Source organism: Chenopodium album, chromosome 1 (assembly GCF_948465745.1).
Source record: "Chenopodium album chromosome 1, dcCheAlbu1.1, whole genome shotgun sequence".
Classification (NCBI taxonomy): domain Eukaryota; kingdom Viridiplantae; phylum Streptophyta; class Magnoliopsida; order Caryophyllales; family Amaranthaceae; genus Chenopodium; species Chenopodium album.
Window position 1 is genome coordinate 58629607 of NC_137834.1, and position 20831 is coordinate 58650437.

General features: G+C 34.1%; 1 protein-coding gene across 4 annotated transcripts; it reads right to left on the reverse strand.

Moving 5' to 3' along the window:
* Positions 1-17: 17 nt before the first annotated feature.
* On the reverse strand, positions 18-20488 carry LOC145556562 (uncharacterized). 4 transcript variants are annotated; one of them, XM_081618220.1, is made up of 26 exons: positions 20103-20484; positions 19473-19585; positions 19064-19190; positions 17746-17844; positions 17339-17407; positions 16948-17082; positions 16790-16858; positions 12655-12710; positions 12028-12187; positions 11257-11424; positions 10283-10367; positions 9961-10194; positions 9741-9835; positions 9600-9642; positions 8490-8647; positions 8177-8287; positions 5858-5926; positions 5627-5770; positions 4104-4178; positions 3835-4011; positions 3642-3727; positions 3008-3062; positions 2159-2284; positions 1926-2039; positions 692-808; positions 18-607 (listed from the first exon to the last, which is right to left on the reverse strand). In XM_081618220.1, exons 1-26 carry the CDS (start codon positions 20211-20213, stop codon positions 542-544), a joined length of 2862 nt encoding a protein of 953 aa, XP_081474346.1. In that variant the 5' UTR covers positions 20214-20484; the 3' UTR covers positions 18-541. The 4 variants fall into 4 exon arrangements, with proteins under 4 accessions (XP_081474346.1, XP_081474357.1, XP_081474351.1 ...); XM_081618231.1 differs by having other exon boundaries at positions 19064-19182; positions 20103-20483; XM_081618225.1 differs by having other exon boundaries at positions 11257-11421; positions 20103-20483.
* Between the last annotated feature and the right edge of the window lie 343 nt (positions 20489-20831).

Sequence of the window (20831 nt, forward strand, 5' to 3'; positions counted from 1 at the left end):
ACCAACGTGCAAGAAGCTCAGGAAAAAAAATAATAATAATAACTTTAAAATATACCAGAAACACAGAATAGGTAACAAAAATGAGATACACGTTGCGAAACAGATTTATCTGTATCTAATAGCATGCCAGGCCAATCAGGGGTGATCTTTCTGTAATTATTCACAATCGATATATCTGAAATCTATGGTAAAACGATTTCATGTACTAGAAAGCTTTGAAGTAACATTCAATTGATTCTGCTTTCCTTTCCCTGACCTTCACTTATGAACGAAACTTATCAGAGCTATACATGTGGGCAACAGAACACATAATACCTTGTGCCAACCCTAGACCGCTGGAGATAAATGAAGGAAAATGAATAGATATAAGATGAAGGAGCATCTGTTTCATCACCATCAATATCCATTTTATATACCTTTTCTGAGATTTGTATACAAGAAAGGAACTCGCATCCTGTCTTGGGTATAAACGACAGATGGAAATCCCTTGGAAAATTTTCACTGAAGTCTTAATAATTAGCTCAAGTAATAATATAACCACCTACCGACGGCGTCTTTGATAAAGTGAATAACCGATGAGGGCTGACATCAAGAAAGTCCATAGTACCTGCCAAAGATAGCATAAAATATTGGTTTGATATGTACAATAAAAACCAATTCGAATGAGAATTAGTGAAAGAAAAAACCATACAGTATTGATTGTTTGCCACCGTTCAAGCCTCTTGATTCTGCACTGCAGCTCTTCAATTGCATTTTCAATTGCTGCCCCTTCTCTGCCTGGAGAGGATTCTGAAGCTGAGCTACTTCCCTTCAATAAGTTTCAAGCATTTGTCAAGGCCAAAGCTAGGTGGTACAATGTTAACATTTACATTGAGACTAGGGCATTGACTATGAATTAGGAAAGCTGGCAATTACTAAATAGGGGTTTATCCACACTCCGAAACTTATTATTCCCAGAATACATAGTAATACAAACAACTTCCTCGGTTGAACATGAAAAGTGATATGGAGTATTGCCTAGGAGATTTTTTTCCCCAAGCAGTTTCAATTCATAGGAATGCTTGTTTGGTTGAGCATACGAAGTTTTACTTCATATAGTATATTTCCCTTACCTAAGGGACCCAGGCAAGTAACTTCATCCATTTTGTTTGTAAAAGGTATAATTTTCTCGTAAGTGTAACTTCTTTTGATTTTGCAAACCAAATAACTCCACCCCCAAATCCATAGAAGTTTTTATTTTTGGTGAATTTTGACATAAAACAGACAAGCATTAAAAGCTTTTATGATGTATGGAAAACTCTGGCATTTCCTTGGAAATTAATGGTTTGTAGTTGACTGTTCTAGAATACCCATATTAAGATTTGACTTTGCCAACAATTGTTCTCAGTTTCATAAAGATTTTTTTTTTCTTTTTTTTTCGGAGTAAATAAATTAATAAATTGTATCCTAAATTATGTGGGTTAGAGCAATGTGACCAATCCCAACAAAGAAAGTACCTAAGAAATTTGTTCAGAGCACAATATATCTTGCAATTGCACTCATCTCATCATCATAAGATCAAGTTCAAACTATTAGGCAGTCAGCACTGTAAATAATGTCCACAGAAATGCATTCTATCATATCACACTAATCAGTGTTCCAATGATGAATTGACCCTACAGCATATTGGCAACTACAAGCACCAAGTTGCTTCTAATAAGCACCACACACCCCAAATCTGTAAGTACAGAGACATAGAAACATGACAATACCAAATCCTTTTGTTAATCCATTAAACTAATTACTAACCCACCACGTTATCCATAGCCAATGCCAGCCAGTAGAAAGAGACTTGCAATCAGAGAAACATGCCAATCCCATTTGTTCTTCATTTAACAAGACTCATCACATAAAGCAGATTAACAAACAGTCAACAAACAAAATACCTGAGACTGAATGATTTCCACAAGCTCCTGTAGTCTTGCAGATTGTTGAGTGTGGACTCCACTGGAGTCTATTGCTAGGGCTGGTAAGCTCTCTAATATTATTTGCAAATAGCTCTGGAACAATAACTCATATTAGCTTTTATAGCAGGCCAGAAAAATATTCTGTTTATAAAGCTACAAATATTACAACTAGAAAACCATGGAGGGGTTAACAACAAGTACAAAGTCAGAACCTTAGTGGTGTATGAACCATCAAGCCCTAGCATTGAGCCTGCAGCCACTACAGCTTCTTTGTCAACTCCTTTAATTTGGATATAGGGACTTGGCACATCTTGCAGATTATCAACTTCAACAAGAATCTGAAAGAAGATATCCAAAGAGGAATTTTCTATAATGAAAACCACAAATTTTACGGATAATAAAACAGCTTGGAACTATCAAGTATACATATATAGCTATCGTGGAAAATTGAAGGCAAGAACATATACTAATCAATGGAAGTGGGTCATGCCAGCAAGTAGGCTGGCAGCCTGGCATAATCCAGCACAATTTCGCCACAGGGCCCCATGGCAATGCCTCGTAAAAGGGGCAACCAAAAAAATAGACCCAAAGACCTATGAGCCAGACATTTCTAGTGGGCCTTCATTAAAATTATTTTTCCATATCATTATTAGTTTTTGAATTGCTTTATTCAAAATGCATTTTTATTAACAAACACATTGTTTCAAGCAATTTTCAATACCATATGAACATTAATCCCTTTGTTTCTGATTAATCTCAACACTTTCCTTTCACTTCATCACTCTTTGGAACAGCAAGATACCATTTTATGCATGGTTTAAGCAACTATTATAATGGGCAAAAAAGGGCGAAAAAGTTGTAAGAATATTCCATCTAACAAGTTATATCAAGCCATAGAAAATGATCCCAACGTCTTATTTTTTTCATACATAGCATGATAGCAGTATGTCAGGAACCTAATATCTGTTAGATAAAAAAGTTCAATATATTCATTCCAGCAACAAGCTCAAATTCCAAATTCATATAATAAAAAAAATTTATGAACTCAGGTACTGTCTAACCTTTCCATCTTGGTATATGTAAGCTGAAGCTTCAATGTATGCTACAGCTTGATACCTGGCAGCAGATTATAAATAATTTAACTACAGCACCCTAGCTTAGAAAACTTAATGATCAGCCAATGGTTTGTACAACAATCTAAAATCATAATCGCTCAACGCTACAATCCCCAAAAAAAAAATAAGAAGCAGAAAGAAGCTACAACTCCACTAGTCCACTTTTCCTCCAATCTCTCCCAAAACTACTTCCCTGTTCCCCACAACTGATCTAAGACATTCCAAACATTGCCAAACAGAAAGAAGCTTTATTCAATGTCTCCATCTACTTACTGTCAAAATCAACCTTTAGAGATCTCAAAGTAAGATAGGCTGGAAGCAGCGGAATACCAGTAACTAGATGATCTTTGCAGCTACAATATTTGGTCAAGCCAGCTTATCAGGCAATCAAATTTTCAAATCCATCATAGGTGATTATAGGCCATATCAATCTATCAACAGGTAATAATGATAGACTAGTTGATAAGTTACATCAAGTCAGATTTTTATGGAGTAGATGACTAGATGTAGGTCAAACCAAGTAAATTAATAAAAACCAAAATTACTGGAAGTGCTATTACAGAATTATGGAACAGCTTACCCAAGGTTAAGCAACCCAACCACTGTGCTACTACTGATATCAAAATCGACTTTCGGTTGGATAATAAAGTTCCCTTCCCGTATTGGCTGAAACATTGTAAACAGATAAAGAAGGAAAATTACAGGCCCGAAGGAAGAACTACACTAATTAGACGTTGATAGATGGAGATGGAGATGGAGATGTAGATATCAACCTCTCGTATCAGCAATGCAAATCTTCCCTCACACATTCTGACTCGTATACAATCACTTTCCGTTAAGTGGCCATTAGAAGGTATTCCAGGAAGCCTAAAATATATGTCAGTAAAGTTCTGTACAGAGCTGCAGACCTTAATAGAGTCAAGAATCTTCAATATATCTTGATAAGCAACCTGTTATTTAAAAATTGAGATAGTCTATTACGAAAAAAAAAAAAAAATTGTATATAGATCAATTCTAGGAATAGAGTATCATATGTACGTACTTGCTTGTTACTTTTCAAGACAAATAATGAGCTTTCAGGGGATAAAACAGGATCAAAGTCATTTTGAATTTTGAGCTGCATACAGAAATGAGAAAAGTGTTATCATATCTTCTGTTTTTATCACCAAATTTGTACTCTGATAAAATTGTCATAGCAACTTATTCTAATTTTGGATATCAACAAAATTGAAAATTCTGATTAAAGTGACTTTAAATTTTGTTCACATTTCATATATTCCATTTTCCTCTCTCTTTAGTTTATCTTTTTTTAACATTTATAATATATACTTCCTCCGTTCTTTTATTATTGCACCACTTGCCTTTTTAGGAAGTTTCACAAATATTGCACCATTTCCTTTTTAGGAAAAAAATTATTTGTGTTCACACTACAAATACCCAACATACCCTTACTTTTTACACTTACTTTTTAGTTTATCTATATGTCACATGGGCAATTTTGTATTTTTACCTTCTCTCTCTTACTTTTTTCCACTACCAAAATATTTGCCCCCACCCCAACCCTTATGGTGCAATAATAAAAAAACGGAGGAAGTATATTTTTTTGTGGAATCTCCTAAATAAAGTTTAGTTTATGTTAGAAAAAACATATGCATAGTACAAGGTTGGATCCTTGCTCCCCTTGCATCCATAAACATCATAACTACACACTACCACCAAGCTACCAAGTCAACTAAATATAGGAAAGGGCTAAAGTATATATTCTATATCTTTCACTTCAAATCAAAATTTATACTAAATAGGATTACAGTTATTCTAGTCTAAACTATTAGACTATTACTCTAAGTTTCAATGGGTAAATCTTTCCCAATTTATTCATCCCTTAACTATAGCCCATAAATGATTGCTTACAATTTTAATTGCCTAAACTTTCATCACTAAAGATTATTAATACAATCAATATAAATTTTTCGTCCCTCAATTTATATTTGATTATAGTTGTTTGTTAACCGCTTTGCTCTACTCAATTCCACAATGATATTCTCATCATCTACAAAACACAGAAATTTCTAAGATGAGGATTCCCTGTTACCAAAACCCCAACCTTTACGTAATAATGGCTGGAAAATTTTTTAATTTGAAACACTCCCATTGCTGAAACTCAAGTTGTTTATGAGATACATAGCTTAGTATTAATAAATATATGACTAAATAAATAAACAGAATATTTGACTTCATTCATATGTTTATTTATGTTGATACATAAAATGTTCCCATTACTAATTTAAATTTTATACTGAGACGCTATGAGAAAATGAGATTATCACAGCTACTGATCTACCTATTATTAAAAAGAAGAAATAATCTTAATGTTACTTGTAGCTAATGTGGAAAGCTGTATCACAATTTAGCCTTATTACAGTTTGCAAATTCGATTCCACTCTATTAAGGTGAACAAAAATATCTTACCAAATTTTCATATACCAACAAATATGACAATTCAAGGCATCACTTGGGCATATAACTATATCATTTTTTCAAGAAGCTAAATAAAAGAATACCAACATGTGCATGAACAAGATGAGGTTCAATATGCTGCTGGAACATGGGGAACACTGCCATCATTACTTCATTTTGAGACATAACACAACCAACTCTGCTCTTGTCCCTTTGAACTCTAGAAATTAGGTGTGAATGGACACCTCCCACCTGTAATTATCCAATCTCATTATATACATTGAGCATTGTGCCCAACAAACAAGCAACATTCAAGAGAATGTGGAGAGTAATTCTTACAACAGCAATCCACAAGTCCAGTGACCTTCTAATATCAGGATGCAGAGCATAAACCCCTTCAAAGATAACCTACAAAAGCAACACACAAAAGATTTTTTTGAGCACACAAGGCAATATACCACTAAAACTACAAATCAAAGCAAAAAAAAAAAAAGTACTTCAACTGTGCAAATTATCATTTTTGGATATGTAACTATGGAAGGAAAGCTTAATACACCACACATTACCAGAGAGTAACCAAAAAGGACTCGCAACTCCTGAACACAGAAAAATCCTACCTGCCTCCCTAAACAAACATCCATAAAATGGCCAAAAAAAAGCAGCCTGCAACAGAACTCGTGCCACTTACACCTTTCAAACCTCATATATTAAACTCACAAATGACTCCAGATCCCAACCAAATCAAATAAACTTTGCCAAATGAAACAAAACTGAGCGAAAAAGCAAAGACAAATAATACCCAAATAACAAAATACAAAGTGCACATGTCATCCTGCATAATTGCATATTACCCCCTCTGGTGCTTAAAGATTGCCCCAATTTCATTTTAATTTACCCCTTTGAGTTTAGTTCCTTTTTTTTGTTGATGTATCCCCACAGTTTTTCTCTACTATATTTTTACCTCACATGCTACAAGACAATACTACCTACTCACTCAATACAACTCTTAATAAAGAGAAATATTGATGTAGGGGCAATCTTTAAGGGATGGAAAAAGTACTACATACTGAGCTTCCCCAAACTAGCAACCTAGACAAATACTTTCACTCGCTTTGGAATCTTAACCTTACAATCAGAACTATAGAAGCAGTAACATGGAAGGATTGAGTACTTGTTGATTTTTCAAGTGTTAGTAAAAGAAAATACAGGAAAAAGACCCCCAAAGGAACCCAGGAATCAGTCATCCATACATTCCTTACGTAGGAACCTAACAGAGCATAATCAAAGGATCACAAAATTTCAGTAAGATAAATGAAGATTAAACGATTATTGGCACCTTTACTCAACCAAAAGAAAGATATATGAGTATCATGTGTAAAGGACAATCTATAGACAGAGGGAAAAAAGGATACTAAAAGACTGCTACCAAAAATCCTTTCAATTTAAACAATGTGCTCTTTAGTCTTTATTATCCACTGAGTACTTGACCAAGGAAAAGTAGAATGAAGAGCCTAAGACCCTAACCACCTGTAAGTCAAAGGAAACCAAACTAGGGCGGAGAATGCCACAATTACTTCCCAACTGAAGATATGTTTTCGCCACCAAATTATCCAAAATCCAGACCATCATTACCCTTATACCTAAAAACAAAATTCCATCCCACAATATAAATCCTCTTCTCCTAACCAACCTCACACCACATGGAATCCTCTTCTCCTTTAAGATAATCACCAAAGGTAAGCATCATGCCGTGCCGAGCCACCGCGGGCCGTGCCTGGGGTGGCTCGTGCCGTGCCTGCTTCCCGGCGGGCCGTGTCGTGCCGTGCCAATTTTTGGCACACCCCAGGCAATTAATCACATAGAAATGTTAACTATACAGCACCAAACTCTTCCAATAATTTGTTTGAGTCCACTTAAACTTCCATCATCTTCTCTAGTATCAGATTAGGAAAATATACAAAATTATTTTAACACATCAAAAAGAACAATTACCTGATAACTCCCTTTATATCTAACTAGTAACTACTAAGCTCACAATAATATAACACCTTAAGCACCAGACATTAATTTTAACCCCCACTAAATACCTAAACAATAATAAAGTAAACAAGTACGTTGTGATGACTCTCTTCAACTACTCAATTTAAATGCTAAATTTAAATGCTCAATTTAAAAGAAAAAGAGGGGGGGGGGGGGGTGGGGGGGGCGGAAAAAAAAAAAAGAAGCCAAATCGCGTTCATTACAGAATAAAAACAACTAAGAAAATAATTTTAGAATGTACACACTAGTCAAACTAAAAGAAAGCGACACTTGCAAGAGAGTAACCAAATCGTTTTTGCAAGTAAAATCTGCCCAGACCAGCAATACCTCCATCATGGAAGATATTCCCAGTAGGGGATTTGTAGTAGGATATGGGTTACCAGGTTTGAAGTACAAAATTGTTGAAAACCCACAAAATATAACCAAAACAATAAGATATCCTAGTCAACCACTAATGTCCTTAACTCTAAAATAAATTCACAATAATAGTCCACCGTCATTTGAAATAAACACAAGGAACTTGGAGATCAGTTTCCAATTTGAAGCTTTTATTGTTTAACCAGCTCATTTTAAAAAAGAAAAAACAAGTGCACCTTAAAAAAAAAAAGTGCACCTTACCACTCCACAGTCTTCAGAAACTTCTAGGTCCCTAGAGCCACTCCGAAAACCACTCTCCAAATCAAATATGGGTATTTTTGTTCTCCTACTCTTCCGTATGTCATCAATGTTCTACAACAATAACAAAGATGTAAGAAAACAATGAACAATATACTATATATGAGAAAAAACATCAAACTGCATTAATAATTTGAAAAGCTCCAAATTCCTTAGTCCATAGAAGAAAGATGCTAGTTACAAAATAGCGAGGTAAATAGTATAAATGAGCCACCATCAAAAACAATTTTGTTACAAAAAAGTTATATATTCTCACCTTTGACAGCAAAGAATGATCAAGTGAGCTGAAGTCATCATACTTATAGTCCTTTACATGCTCAAACTTGTAGTAACTCTCAAGGGAAACAACCTCACAGCCTATTATGTTGGCCATTTTGTGAGCCAGACTTGTTTTTCCAGAGCCACTAGGACCACCTACAGAAGAAAAAGCAGAGCAAACAGAATAAGAGAAAACTTATGGATAAAATAGAATTGAAAAAAAAAATAAAATATCTTATAATTGAGGCCATCAGAGCACCAGCTGACAGCCTGACACAAATGTGTACATCATCAAGGTTGCTCTCTCCACATGCCTCACCGAGGCCCCTTCCACTGCTTCTCAAAACTCTTAGTCTGCTGATTGAACAAAGCAGAATCATGCTCCAACTTTGTCACAAGTCCCTCTCCCCCAATACACATGCATGCCCGAAACCCTCAAAAAAGGCAGTGCCTCCTGTAAGCTTATATAGTATCCTAAAAGATCAAACTCTGTTTTATATTAAAATGTTGGAGCATGATTGACCTCTGTAATTCAAACACTGCTTAGTATTGGCCTATAGGGCAACTTTACAAAGACAATTTGCAGTCTTAGCCACACTCAAATTGTTAAAAGGGTTGCAGGCTGGCTAGCATTGGAGAAGTATCTTAGTGGTGCATAACCAGGAAACTTGGGTGTAATATTCAAACATTTAAGAGTGGATACAGATTCAATTTATGGGTTATGACAGGGAAAACAGGAAGTTGCTATGGCAAGATGCATTGCTGGCAATCTTTTGGTACATTTGGCTGGAAAGAAATGGTTGAATTGCAATTACCATCCCACAAAATATAATGTGAAATATAGGGAATGTTGGCTTTATTATGGGCAATGTAGCTGGGGCTTTCCCCAATAATTTCTAGGAGAGATACAGAGGAATTGGGATAATCTGTAGATAATTTAAAGTTTCTTTTGTTAGATTTATATGATTTAATAAAACAAATTAATTTCTCATCAAAAAAAGTGGAGCAGCCATATTTGTTTGGGGTTGATATTAGAGCATGAATAAAGGCAGGTGAGGAAAGATATAGGGGACAGGGTAAAATAAAGAAAGAGAGATCACATATATACCTATCCCAACTATGATTGGAAGTCCTTTATTCTCTAACAGAGCCTGAATCACAGCGAAGGCAAAACCATTACTTATTTGAGTCAAAATAGGTAATAAAACTTCATGAATAAGAACAGCAAAAACTTTCCCTCGATTCTAACCTGTATAGCTTGAACAGCAAGTAGCAACCCTCGATCAAAGTCATATGAATCAGGCATTGGAGCAAGCTGCATACTGTCCCTGCAAGAAGAGGTGTCTGCAGTTGTTTCATGAGAAAGCTATAGATAGACAAATAAGGACCTAGTCTAAACAATGTAAAACAAAAAAAAGAAAAAATCGCTTGATAAAAAAAAAATCCATTTCCAGGTAGAGATTACAAACCTAGAACAGAAGCATCAGCACTTGATGGAACTGTTGAGATAAAATGCCATGTTGCTAAGACAGGTTCCATCTTGGATTTGGTAGGTGATCGAGTCCATGGTTGAGACAGATCTTCAAGCTGACTAACAAAATTAGGAGTAACACAAATAGGCCGTGGTGTAGACATTGCTCTTTCCAGAGTAGGTGTCGTCGAGGTACTAGTTAAGGGTGGTGGTGTATTAAGACGTGGTACTCCTGTAAGTTAAATGTTAAAATAAAACACATGTATGGACCTAGCACAGAAATTAATTTCTTTTGAAAATATAAACAACTTGATGCTAACCATTTTGCTCAAGGATTAGCTCTAAATATGATTTAATTATCCAAGGCCCGCAAACAGCCAGTCTCAAAGCTTCAGATCCAACAGTCTGGAGAAAGGAAATCAAGCAAGATCAGTTAGGTAATCTCCTGGCCCTTTTATCTGGAGAACAATTCTGTTGAGGCACAAAAAAATGTATGCCACATATGCAATAACCTAGTATATTAACGTGTGCATAAAAATAGTAGAACACTGGGAATATAAAGGTGCGGACATGGGGTATGGGTCCAAATCACATGGAGTAAAACATTCTTCACATTTCTAAGAAAGAGGATGCAACTTACCTTCTTTCCCAATGTGTTTAATTTTAGTTATCTTTTCACAGTTTACGTCATTATCCCATCTAGTTGTAGCCTAGAGCAGTAATTCAGTTGAGCTTTCATAGCCTATTTGACTTCTTGAACAAATGGTCTCTTTTTCAATAACATGTTTATGAAACAAAATTAGTTGGCCTTTAAAATTCTCCAATTCAGTCCAATCAAAAGAGCTAAACATTCAACAACATTTATTTTAAGCCAATTTTTCAAAATAAATATAGAAAAATTGATAAGATTTTGAAAGTTACTGCAAAAAATTATCTTATATCCAAAAAAAAGTATAAACAAAAAAAATAAAAAAATAAACAAGGCCAAGTCCTAATCCAAATTTGGGATTCTACTAACATAAGTTCCCAGGTCTTTAATTTTGATATTGGAAGATTTAAAATAATAGCATTTAAAATGCTTCAATAGGTAAAAGAGATGAGCAAACTTCTAATAATTTTAGCAATAGGGCATCTTCTTATAAACAGCTCGTGATAATATGTTGACAAAATTTCATCAAGGGAAAAAATTAGGTTTGGCTGGGAACCATCAAGCATATCAGATAAAGATCAACTAACAAACAAAAAAAGATGATAACATATATAGATATGGGTTAAAATGGGAATCCATGGCTACCTTTCGATTACTACCCCTCACCACCATGAATGTTTCACCAAGAGAGTCGATAGTTTCAAAAGCCAGTGAAACCTCTCCAAAGTTGAAAGTCATTGATGCCCTTTTATAGCTGACGACAACATTATATCCTAGTTGAAGCAAACCACCAAGTGTCATCTTCCCGACCTGCTTTCACATGATACAGGGGATTACAATCAGAAATAAGCATGATTCTTTATGATTTAATTTCTATAAACAATAGTCACATTTTTAGGGACCAATTGCTGAAAGGTAAGAACATACTTGACGTAGATCACATGGGGTTATTTTACACAATAAGTAATAACTGGATTACAAAGAAATTCCAAGTTACAATTCTTGTAATAGCATGAAAATGAACCCTCACAGGATTACAAAGAAACACCACTTTGATACATGTTAGTAGGTGTCATATAGGACAATTTTTCATAATCCTAATATAGCCTTGAGTTCAACCAAATTGGCCACTCAATTTTTACAATATTAAGATAAAAATTGGAAACATAAATACAATTACTCCTGAAGTAAACAGTATTCGCATGATATCATAAGGAAATATGAGAAAGGCAGGCCCTCAAAGCATAATATTTGTAGGGATATCACCTGTGATAACAAAAGTTGTTAACCTTAATTATTAAGGACATAATTCATGTAGATCACATGTGCTAGTAGGCATCTAAATTAGTCTGAAATTGCTCATGTATTTATAATGCTATGCTTGATACGTTCATTGATAAGAGCCCCATAACTTACCTCAAATTCTGCCTTAGGCCGGATGATAAAATGTTTATCAACAATCCTCTGATCACCAAGTGAAAGGTAATAACGGATTCCAGATTGACGCACTTTGATCCAATCATTTATCCGAGCTTCTTCGTTTGCTGAAGGGGGCCGAAGGTACATCTCAATAAAACTAAAAGAAAACAAAACAGTCACAGGTTGACTAAATCAAATCAAGGTATATGTATACAGTGACTTGAATTCTAAGACATGATGCAGTTCTGCACAAAAATTAGCCATGTATAGACAATAGATGCAGTTCTGCACAAACATTAGCCATGTACCAACCCCAGAAAATGATATAGCACCGAATTTTTTCTAGTCTTGTTGCCAAACTACACAAGTGTCTAAACATGATCATTTAGTGTTCAATATATATTTTACAATGCCACATTTTTAAGGCATAAAATCATAAATAATGGCCATCACAAATAGACATGTTTATCAACTGAAAAGGGTCAATCTGAATGACCATAGAAACAAGAGCTTAGTTAACACTCCCTCCGTGATATAGAAAACTTTCGGATGTTTCAAACCTACTGAAATTATACGTGTTATAAATAGCACAACAACTAAAAACACAGCAACCTCAGCACTTACTTATCTGTTTGCGCCTCCTGCCCACTCAGCGTGTAATCAGAATGTCCATTTGGTGACTGTAAAAGGGGCACTAATATCAAAAACAATTAAATAAATAAACATATAAAATAAATATACATTTACACACGCACACACACCCACACCCACACCCACACCCACACCCACACACACACACACACATATATATATATATATAGGAAAATTTGACGATTACCACCTACAATTGTTGCTATTTTAGTAATTACCACCTGCAGTTTTTTTTTTTTTTTTTTGAATTTTACCACCAACTATTTTTTAAAACATCAAAATTTCCCACCTACTTGACTCTCAACTCAAATGTGATGTCATTTGGGGCCCACTAACTACCTTTTCCCTCCCTTTCTTTCCTTCTCACTAGATTTCTCATTCCCATGTATTGTACTCCTCTCAAAATTGGGGAAAAACTTCAATTCGTGAAATAATTAACATGAATATGTAATTTAATTTGATGTTTTTCCCCGATTTTGAGAGGAGTACAATATAGGGGAATGAGAAATTGAGAGAGAAAGAAAGAAAGGAGGGAAATAAGGTGAGAAGGTAGTTCCGATTTTGAGAGGAGTACAATATAGGGGAATGAGAAATTGAGAGAGAAAGAAAGAAAAGAGGGAAATAAGGTGAGAAGGTAGTTCGTGGGCCCTACATGACATCACATTTCACTTCAGAGCCAAGTAGGTAAGAAGTTCTGATGTTTTAAAAAATATTTGGTGGTTTTTATATAAAGGGCTGAGATTGGTTCTTATAAAGGGCTGAGATTGGTTCTTATAGAGAGAGAGAGAGAGAGAGAGAAAGAGAGGAATGTTCATGTAAGAACCCTCCTCTATATAAGAACTCATTCTTATATAAGAACCAATCTCAGCCCTTTATAAGTTTTGATCTATCCATCTAAAATGATCCTTTAGTAATGGCAATTTTGTAATTTTGAGGAGTTCATATTTAGAACAAAGAAAAAAAATTTAGAACATCGGAAAAAATTTAGAACATAAAAAGAAAAAATTTAGAACATAAATAGAAAAAATTAAAAAAAAATTGAAGATAGCAAAACTTTAGAACATAAACAAACAAAAATTTAGAACATATGAAAAATAATTTAGAACATAAGTTGAAAAAATAATTTATAGCATAGGAAATAAATTTACTTCCTTCGTTCTTTTTACTTGACCCGCTTTGACTTTTACACAATTCACCACCCCTCCTTTGACCGTGTTTTGTGAATAATATGTAAGGAAAAACATATGTTGGATCATTTTGAATTCGTCTCAATAAGTACTATCATAATATATAACTTTTATATTTTTTAATTATGGAGAATGAAAGTTATTGACTGTTAAAGTTTTGCATTGACAAGCGTGATAAAAGAAACAGGAACATAAGCTAAAAAAACAATTTAGAACATAGGAAAAAATTTAGAACATAAGTTGAAAAAATCACATAGAACATTTGAACAAATTTAGTACATAAACTAAAACAAAATTTAGAATATAGGAAATAATTTGGAATATATAAGTAGAAAAAAAATTACAGTAGGATATTGAAAAAACTTTAGAACATAGGTAGAAAAAAATTTAGAACATAGGAAATAGTTTAGAACATAAGGTGTTCCTACATAAGAAAGGATTCTTATATAAGGAGGGGTTCTTACTGGATCCCTATATATATATATACTACCTCCGTTAATTGTTATCTGCAACTTTGGAATATTTTATATCTCTCAAATAATACCCCAAAGTTGTAGATAACAATTAACGGAGGTAGTATATGTTTTGTCAGTTTTTTCCAAGGAAAGCATGAGGTTAAGATGGTCTAAAATGCAAGTCAAGAATGGGCACATCTTCATAACAAAAGCAAAAAAAACCTATACCAGGTACATCTTCCTATGGAAAAGTTAAAAAATCAAAGCAGAAACGGGTATCAACATGTGGACTAATTAGCTGTCTTCAACGTATTACATGATATGAAAAGGAAATACAATCCCGAACGAGGAAATTATAACATGAAAACCAAGTTTATGAAAAAAGCTCCCTTCAAAACAGCCTGGAAGTTGTTAACTTTGAATAAGAAGCCTTAGAAATAGTCCTTTCCAGGTGCTCACAAATTCTGGCCTTCAGTGTCATCATTCATCCAAAAACACCACCTGCCTGCAGAAAGAAAACATGCTATCCAGTCCACCAAAAAACCTATCCTCCACTTCATGACCAAAACCTATGGAACAAACCCAGTATATATCCACCCCACAAACACCAGGCAAAAGTTTAATGTTCTTCCAACAAATTACACTGCGCATGCAGAACTTAGCGGCAAAGAACATCGGTATGAGTCTTACAAGAACACAAGAATACTAAAAGGCACAAAAGGATCAAACATTTGTTGTTCCCATGAGTCCTTAGCTATAATCATATACTAAATTAAACCCCGTGCTATGCACGGTTTTTAAATAATTATAATGACAATAAATTTCACTAAAAAAAAAATAAATAAATAAATAAATTGATATGAATATTATGTATAGACTTAGTATTAGAAAGTATGAAATATATGTGAAAGAAAATAATTGAACATCTAATAGTTATAATAATGGACAGTTTGACATTTAAGGAAGTTTACTTTAGATTTTGTACAAAGTAATAGTCATAATTTAAATACAAAGCTTATTTTTATGTGAAAATAAGTTTTATTTAGTAAGTAATTTTGGAGGGAAAACTTTTTTTTATTATGTTGCCAAGTGTCCCTCCAAGTTTCGCCTTTAGTATAATGTAATTGATTGTGATAGTGTGGTACCAGAAAATCATTCATGACTTGTGGACAAGCCAAATCCAAAACCTGTATTTCTTCTATCGTCTTGAACTTCCTCTTTCAATTGCTGTCTCTTGCTTTATTACTTGTGCAATGTTGTATGCTTTATATTTGTTTCAATCAATCAATCAAAGCCTTAATCTCATTAGTGGGTCAGCTACATGAACCAAAAGTGATTATTTTGTATATTCATCCACAAAAAATCTTCCTCCTTCATCCCTTACGATCAAATATCTCATTCTTATGCAAATCCATATGCTTCATATCCCTCCTAACTCCTTCCAACCAAGTCATTTTCTATTTCCCTCTACTTCGTTTAACCTCTCCATGATCCTACTCTTCGTACCGGTACACCTTGGGGACTTCGTCTTACATGACCGAACCAACGAAAATGATTCTCTTAATTTGTCTACAATGCCTGCGACACCCACTTTCTTGTGAAAAACTTACGCATTTCCGTAACTTCCATCTTTTAAATGTGCTCCTTCTTAAAAGCCCAACTTTCTGTACCATAGAGTCTTATGGCAGTCCTACATAATTCCCCTTCAACTATAAAGGAATGTTGTGGTCACATAACACTACCGTGCCCGCTCTCCATTTAAAAATCATTCAACTATAAATCCTACAAGTCCCCAAATACATAATAGTTGTCATATTGTTGACTTCACTCGTGTTGCCAATAGGCAAGAGTGCTTCTAACTCAACATTCGCTTTTGTTGATTGGTGCTCATAAGACCTTTTCACATCCGACTTGTGCCCTTGTCGGTACTATAGGAATCCGATGCCAAAAGACACAAAGAATGATGCGAAACACACGGGCCAAGAAACAAAGACACACTCTATGTTACTTGGACTCGGATGAAGTGTCAAATTAGACACAGGTGTCCAAGTATCAGACTCGCCCATTTTCTTGAAAAAGGTTTGGTTTTTAGTTAAAAATGAAGTGTCCAAGTGTCGGACACGGACACGTGAGGTAAATGAAAGTGTCCGAGTAACATAGGACACACTACAAGTCTTCCTATTCACATAAATAGAGCTTGGCATAAATAGAAGATGCATTTGCCTAGTAGCTTTTATTTATGTATCAATATATTATACTATTAACATAGATAAATTTGGGGTTAATCTAATGTCACAATAATGGTAGTATGGTATCATCTGTATCATCTATATAGGTCCACCCTTGGCTATTTAATCATCTTTAAACAGTAAAAGAAGCTCATTTTGACAACTTCAGTCATATAATATTATGATATATAGTATGTAGCATAACACAAGATATCTCAGATGGCCACCAAAAACAAACCTTGCTTTTACATTTCAACTTGTAGATTGCCTCTCTAAAAGATGAAACAAAGCTGTTGTTAATTCTGATCTGCATAAAGCATCTCGTACAATAAAGATTATATAAGAATATATGTGGCAACACTTAAAAGCCAAATTAATACATCATTCATAGGGAACCTGTGCGTGATGAAGGTCTGGCTCAATGTGCTTTCTAAACAATGGAAATATGCTGTCAATGAGATTATCCAGGGAGCAAGAATCTCCAATATCATATCGAACCTTAGACAGAAGACTAAAATGAACACCACCAACCTGCTTCAAAAAAAAAGTGCAATGGCCAGGCATGTAATTTTATACAAAACTGTTGAAACAAAAATAAAACAGAGAAGATGTAAGAGATGCAATTTCAAATTCTCACAAACATCAACACCAACAATTAGAACAGTAACAAAAAATTTACAAAAAATTAGATAAAAGAACCTTAAGGTCTTGGTAAGAAAAAATTTCTAAAAGGAAAAAAAAAAAAAAAAAAAAAACATAGAATACAAATGAAAGGAAGACTAATTACCACTGCAACCCGAATGTCCAGCAATGACCGCAATTTTGCATGCAAGGCATATGTACCATCAACAATTACCTGCAAACATGAAACATAAAATGTTGGGCAAAATATTTTGACAATTTTCATTGTAAAATAAATTATCTCTCTCTCTCTTTTTTTTTTCTTTTTGGTTCTACCAACTTTTTGTTTTGAGGTTTCTCTTTCGTTCTATGAATTCTACCCACTTCTATTTTATTCTATATTTGACAAACACCTTTTATCAGCTGACCCCTCTTACACCATCAAATAAAAACCTTTTACAACCTCACTTTTACTTTATCCACTTTTTTAAAACACAAACTAACTCCTCTAGAAACAAGAGCCTAATGCAAGTGGCTCAAGAATGAAAATAGGAGTAGAAAATATAAACCCACCACTCCAGATGAAGTCCCCCTTATGATTGTTGACCCAACACGTCTCTTTTCTTGGAAATCAAATACTGGTACTGCAGTATCTTTACCTTTCATTAAGTCCTATTCCAAAAAGAGAAGCAGGCTTCAATATACAAATTTACATGATTAGCTTCAATATAAGCTACTTCAACAAATGATATGTCCATATCAAGCAAAGCACAGTGAATGTATCAGAAGCTGAAAGTATAGGCAATCAAGAGCCCTAAATAATTACAACTAGATAAAAGGCATATGAAGGCTTCTCGGCTAAGAGGGGAAAAACTAATGTCAAATGGATAAACTAAAGAGAAAATCATTCACATAATAACGTACAACAAATCAATAATTATAATTCTTTATCCTATGTCGATACCAATGACCCACACTAACAAGAACTCTAAATGAAAAAAACTTTTGCTTAACAAAAATACCAAAGTTGTGGAAGTATCAAGTCAACAAACCTACAAAGGACATACCACAGCTTCATTTCTTCCTCATTTAAAAAAAAAAAAAAAAAAAAAAAACAAAACAAAACAAAACAAAAAAACAAACAAACAAGCAAACAAAAACAAAAACAAAAAACTAACCTAATATAGTGGTTCTTTTTGAGGACCTAAGGATTAATCAATCATTGCTTCATACAAAAACCCTACAAAAATATTGATTTAAGCCCTATTTGGTAATTTGCCAGCCGATTGATACAACTGGTTATATTAATTTGTTCGACTAGCTATTTATATATAGTTGGTTGTGTAAAAGTGTTTGATATATAATTATTAATAGTAAGCTAATTTAATGTATGTAATAACAAAAAAACTAAATGTACAACACAAGCTAATGAAAAAGCTCATATGCTCTTTCATTTTACCAACCACACAAATTAGCTTTTTCATAATGGTCAAACCTCTATTGGCCTCAACAAGCTTAAAGCTCACCAAAAAGCTCTTAACCAAATAAGGGTTTGATGACCTTAGAACTAACTTCAATTTCCTCAATACAATTAATTTAAAGTGTATAAAACCCTAAAGTAGTGAAATCCCTAGCAAAGGAACCTTATTTGTAAGAAAATTAGTGAAGAAGATCAGAAGATTATCAAACATCAAAAAGAAAGGACATTTATGACAGATCAGATTCATACCAAAGCCAAACCATACTACATGAACAACATTATTATTCTATTACATATAAGGTCCTTCGAAAGAGGTTCTGACACTTCATGATTAATTGAGAGATTCAAATTCAAAGAAATGTGCATAATCAAGCTTCCTCCCCAGCAAATAATAACAAGCTAAATACAAACCTCCATATTACTAACTAAAGCTTCAAAGTCTATAGAATCCAAATCATTTGATTCTTCAGCTCCCTTCCGATAGTTCTCCATCAATATAACAGTACAACCAATCACAGATGTCACCTTTTCTGCCAAGCTTCATAAACCAGCACACGTTACAACACTATTAATTTAGAAAAAATAATCATAAAAACTGACATTTAGTTGATGAAACATCTTAGTAAACATCCTATGTCCCCTAAAACCTATAATCAAAGACTTAATTAATCAAGGATTCAATCTCCATGAAATAATTGCAGTCACGAGACTCACGACTCACGAGGGTACACAAGACATAGTGATGAGCACATCTCAAATTCTCAATCAAAAGTTCTAAATTAAAAAATGTCCATAAACATAGTGATGAAGATGAACACACCTAGTTTTGCCCGAGCCATTAGGACCGCCAATTCCCACAGTCACAAGACCTTTTCGCTTCTCGCGAAGTTCTTGAATTGATTTTATTAGCAAATAACATCCATGATCAAAAGACTGTCATTATTCAAAGACCAACAAATTAAACTAACAGCAGATGATCATACATTAAGTATGGGAAACCAGTTATAACCACAATAATCATCCAAATTGAAAATTAAATCTAACTACTCCGTAACAAGTTCTAAGAATTCGAATATGGCTAAAAACAAACAAATTTCATATAATAATAAATTAAAAACTACTCATTAAATATAAAATATACTACGTAATACCTAGAATTCTAAACTTCTTAGATAAACAATTCCACAGTATATAATCGAAGAGAAACTATTTATTCACCCTAAGTAGTTAATATCCATAATCCCACATTTAATTATACCCAGAAATTAGGAAAATCCACAAATTAATACCCAAAATTCTATATTTAATGCACAAAACAGAAATACAAATAATCAAAGGAGAACAATTAAACCCATCCTGAAAATATTGATCAACATTGAAATAAACCAAAAAAAAATGATCAAACTAAATAAAAATATGATTTTTATACAATCGAAGAAAAGAGTCGTACCACATGAAGAGGAAGAGATTGAAGAATGGAAGAAAAGGAAGAAGTAGAAGGTTGCTGAATATAATCTCTGCCTCCTTCTTCAAAAACTCGCTGCACCATTGTATCATCCATCAACTTTCTCTCTCTTCTTCAAAACAAAAACAAACACCCAATTCAAGAGAAATGAAGATTCTGCAAATAAAACTAGTCCTTTATTACAATTTATATGAGATTTTTGCTTTTGATGAAACTTGAGATTGAAAAAAGTAAATGGGTGTTGTATTTGAGTTGTGTTGCCCCCAGCCCCCACTAATAGAATCGGTTTTCCGTTGAGTTATCGGAAGTTCTACAATTCACTACTATGAGAAATGGAATTGAAAATCAATTTTATTTGTACTCCCAATCAATTGGGAAATTACAAGGTTATCACGTCCAGGTAGGGGTGTTCAAAAAAACCCGACCCATTTGTCCCAACCCGACTACCCACTACCCGGTTGATACCCGATGGGTATTTACATAAAATCTTCCCAATATTTCGGGTCGGGTACCCGACCCGGTTAATTCCTCGGGTCACCATTCGGGACATGGGCCGGAATTCCAGTTATACGGGTACCCGCCTGACCCGCATCTATTTTTTTTTATACTTTCTGAAATTCAATACTAGTACTATACATAGTGAATATAACCTTTTTCTAAAACTAAAATAGGGTTTACTGATTGCATTTGCAGCCACCTACCATCTCCTCTTCC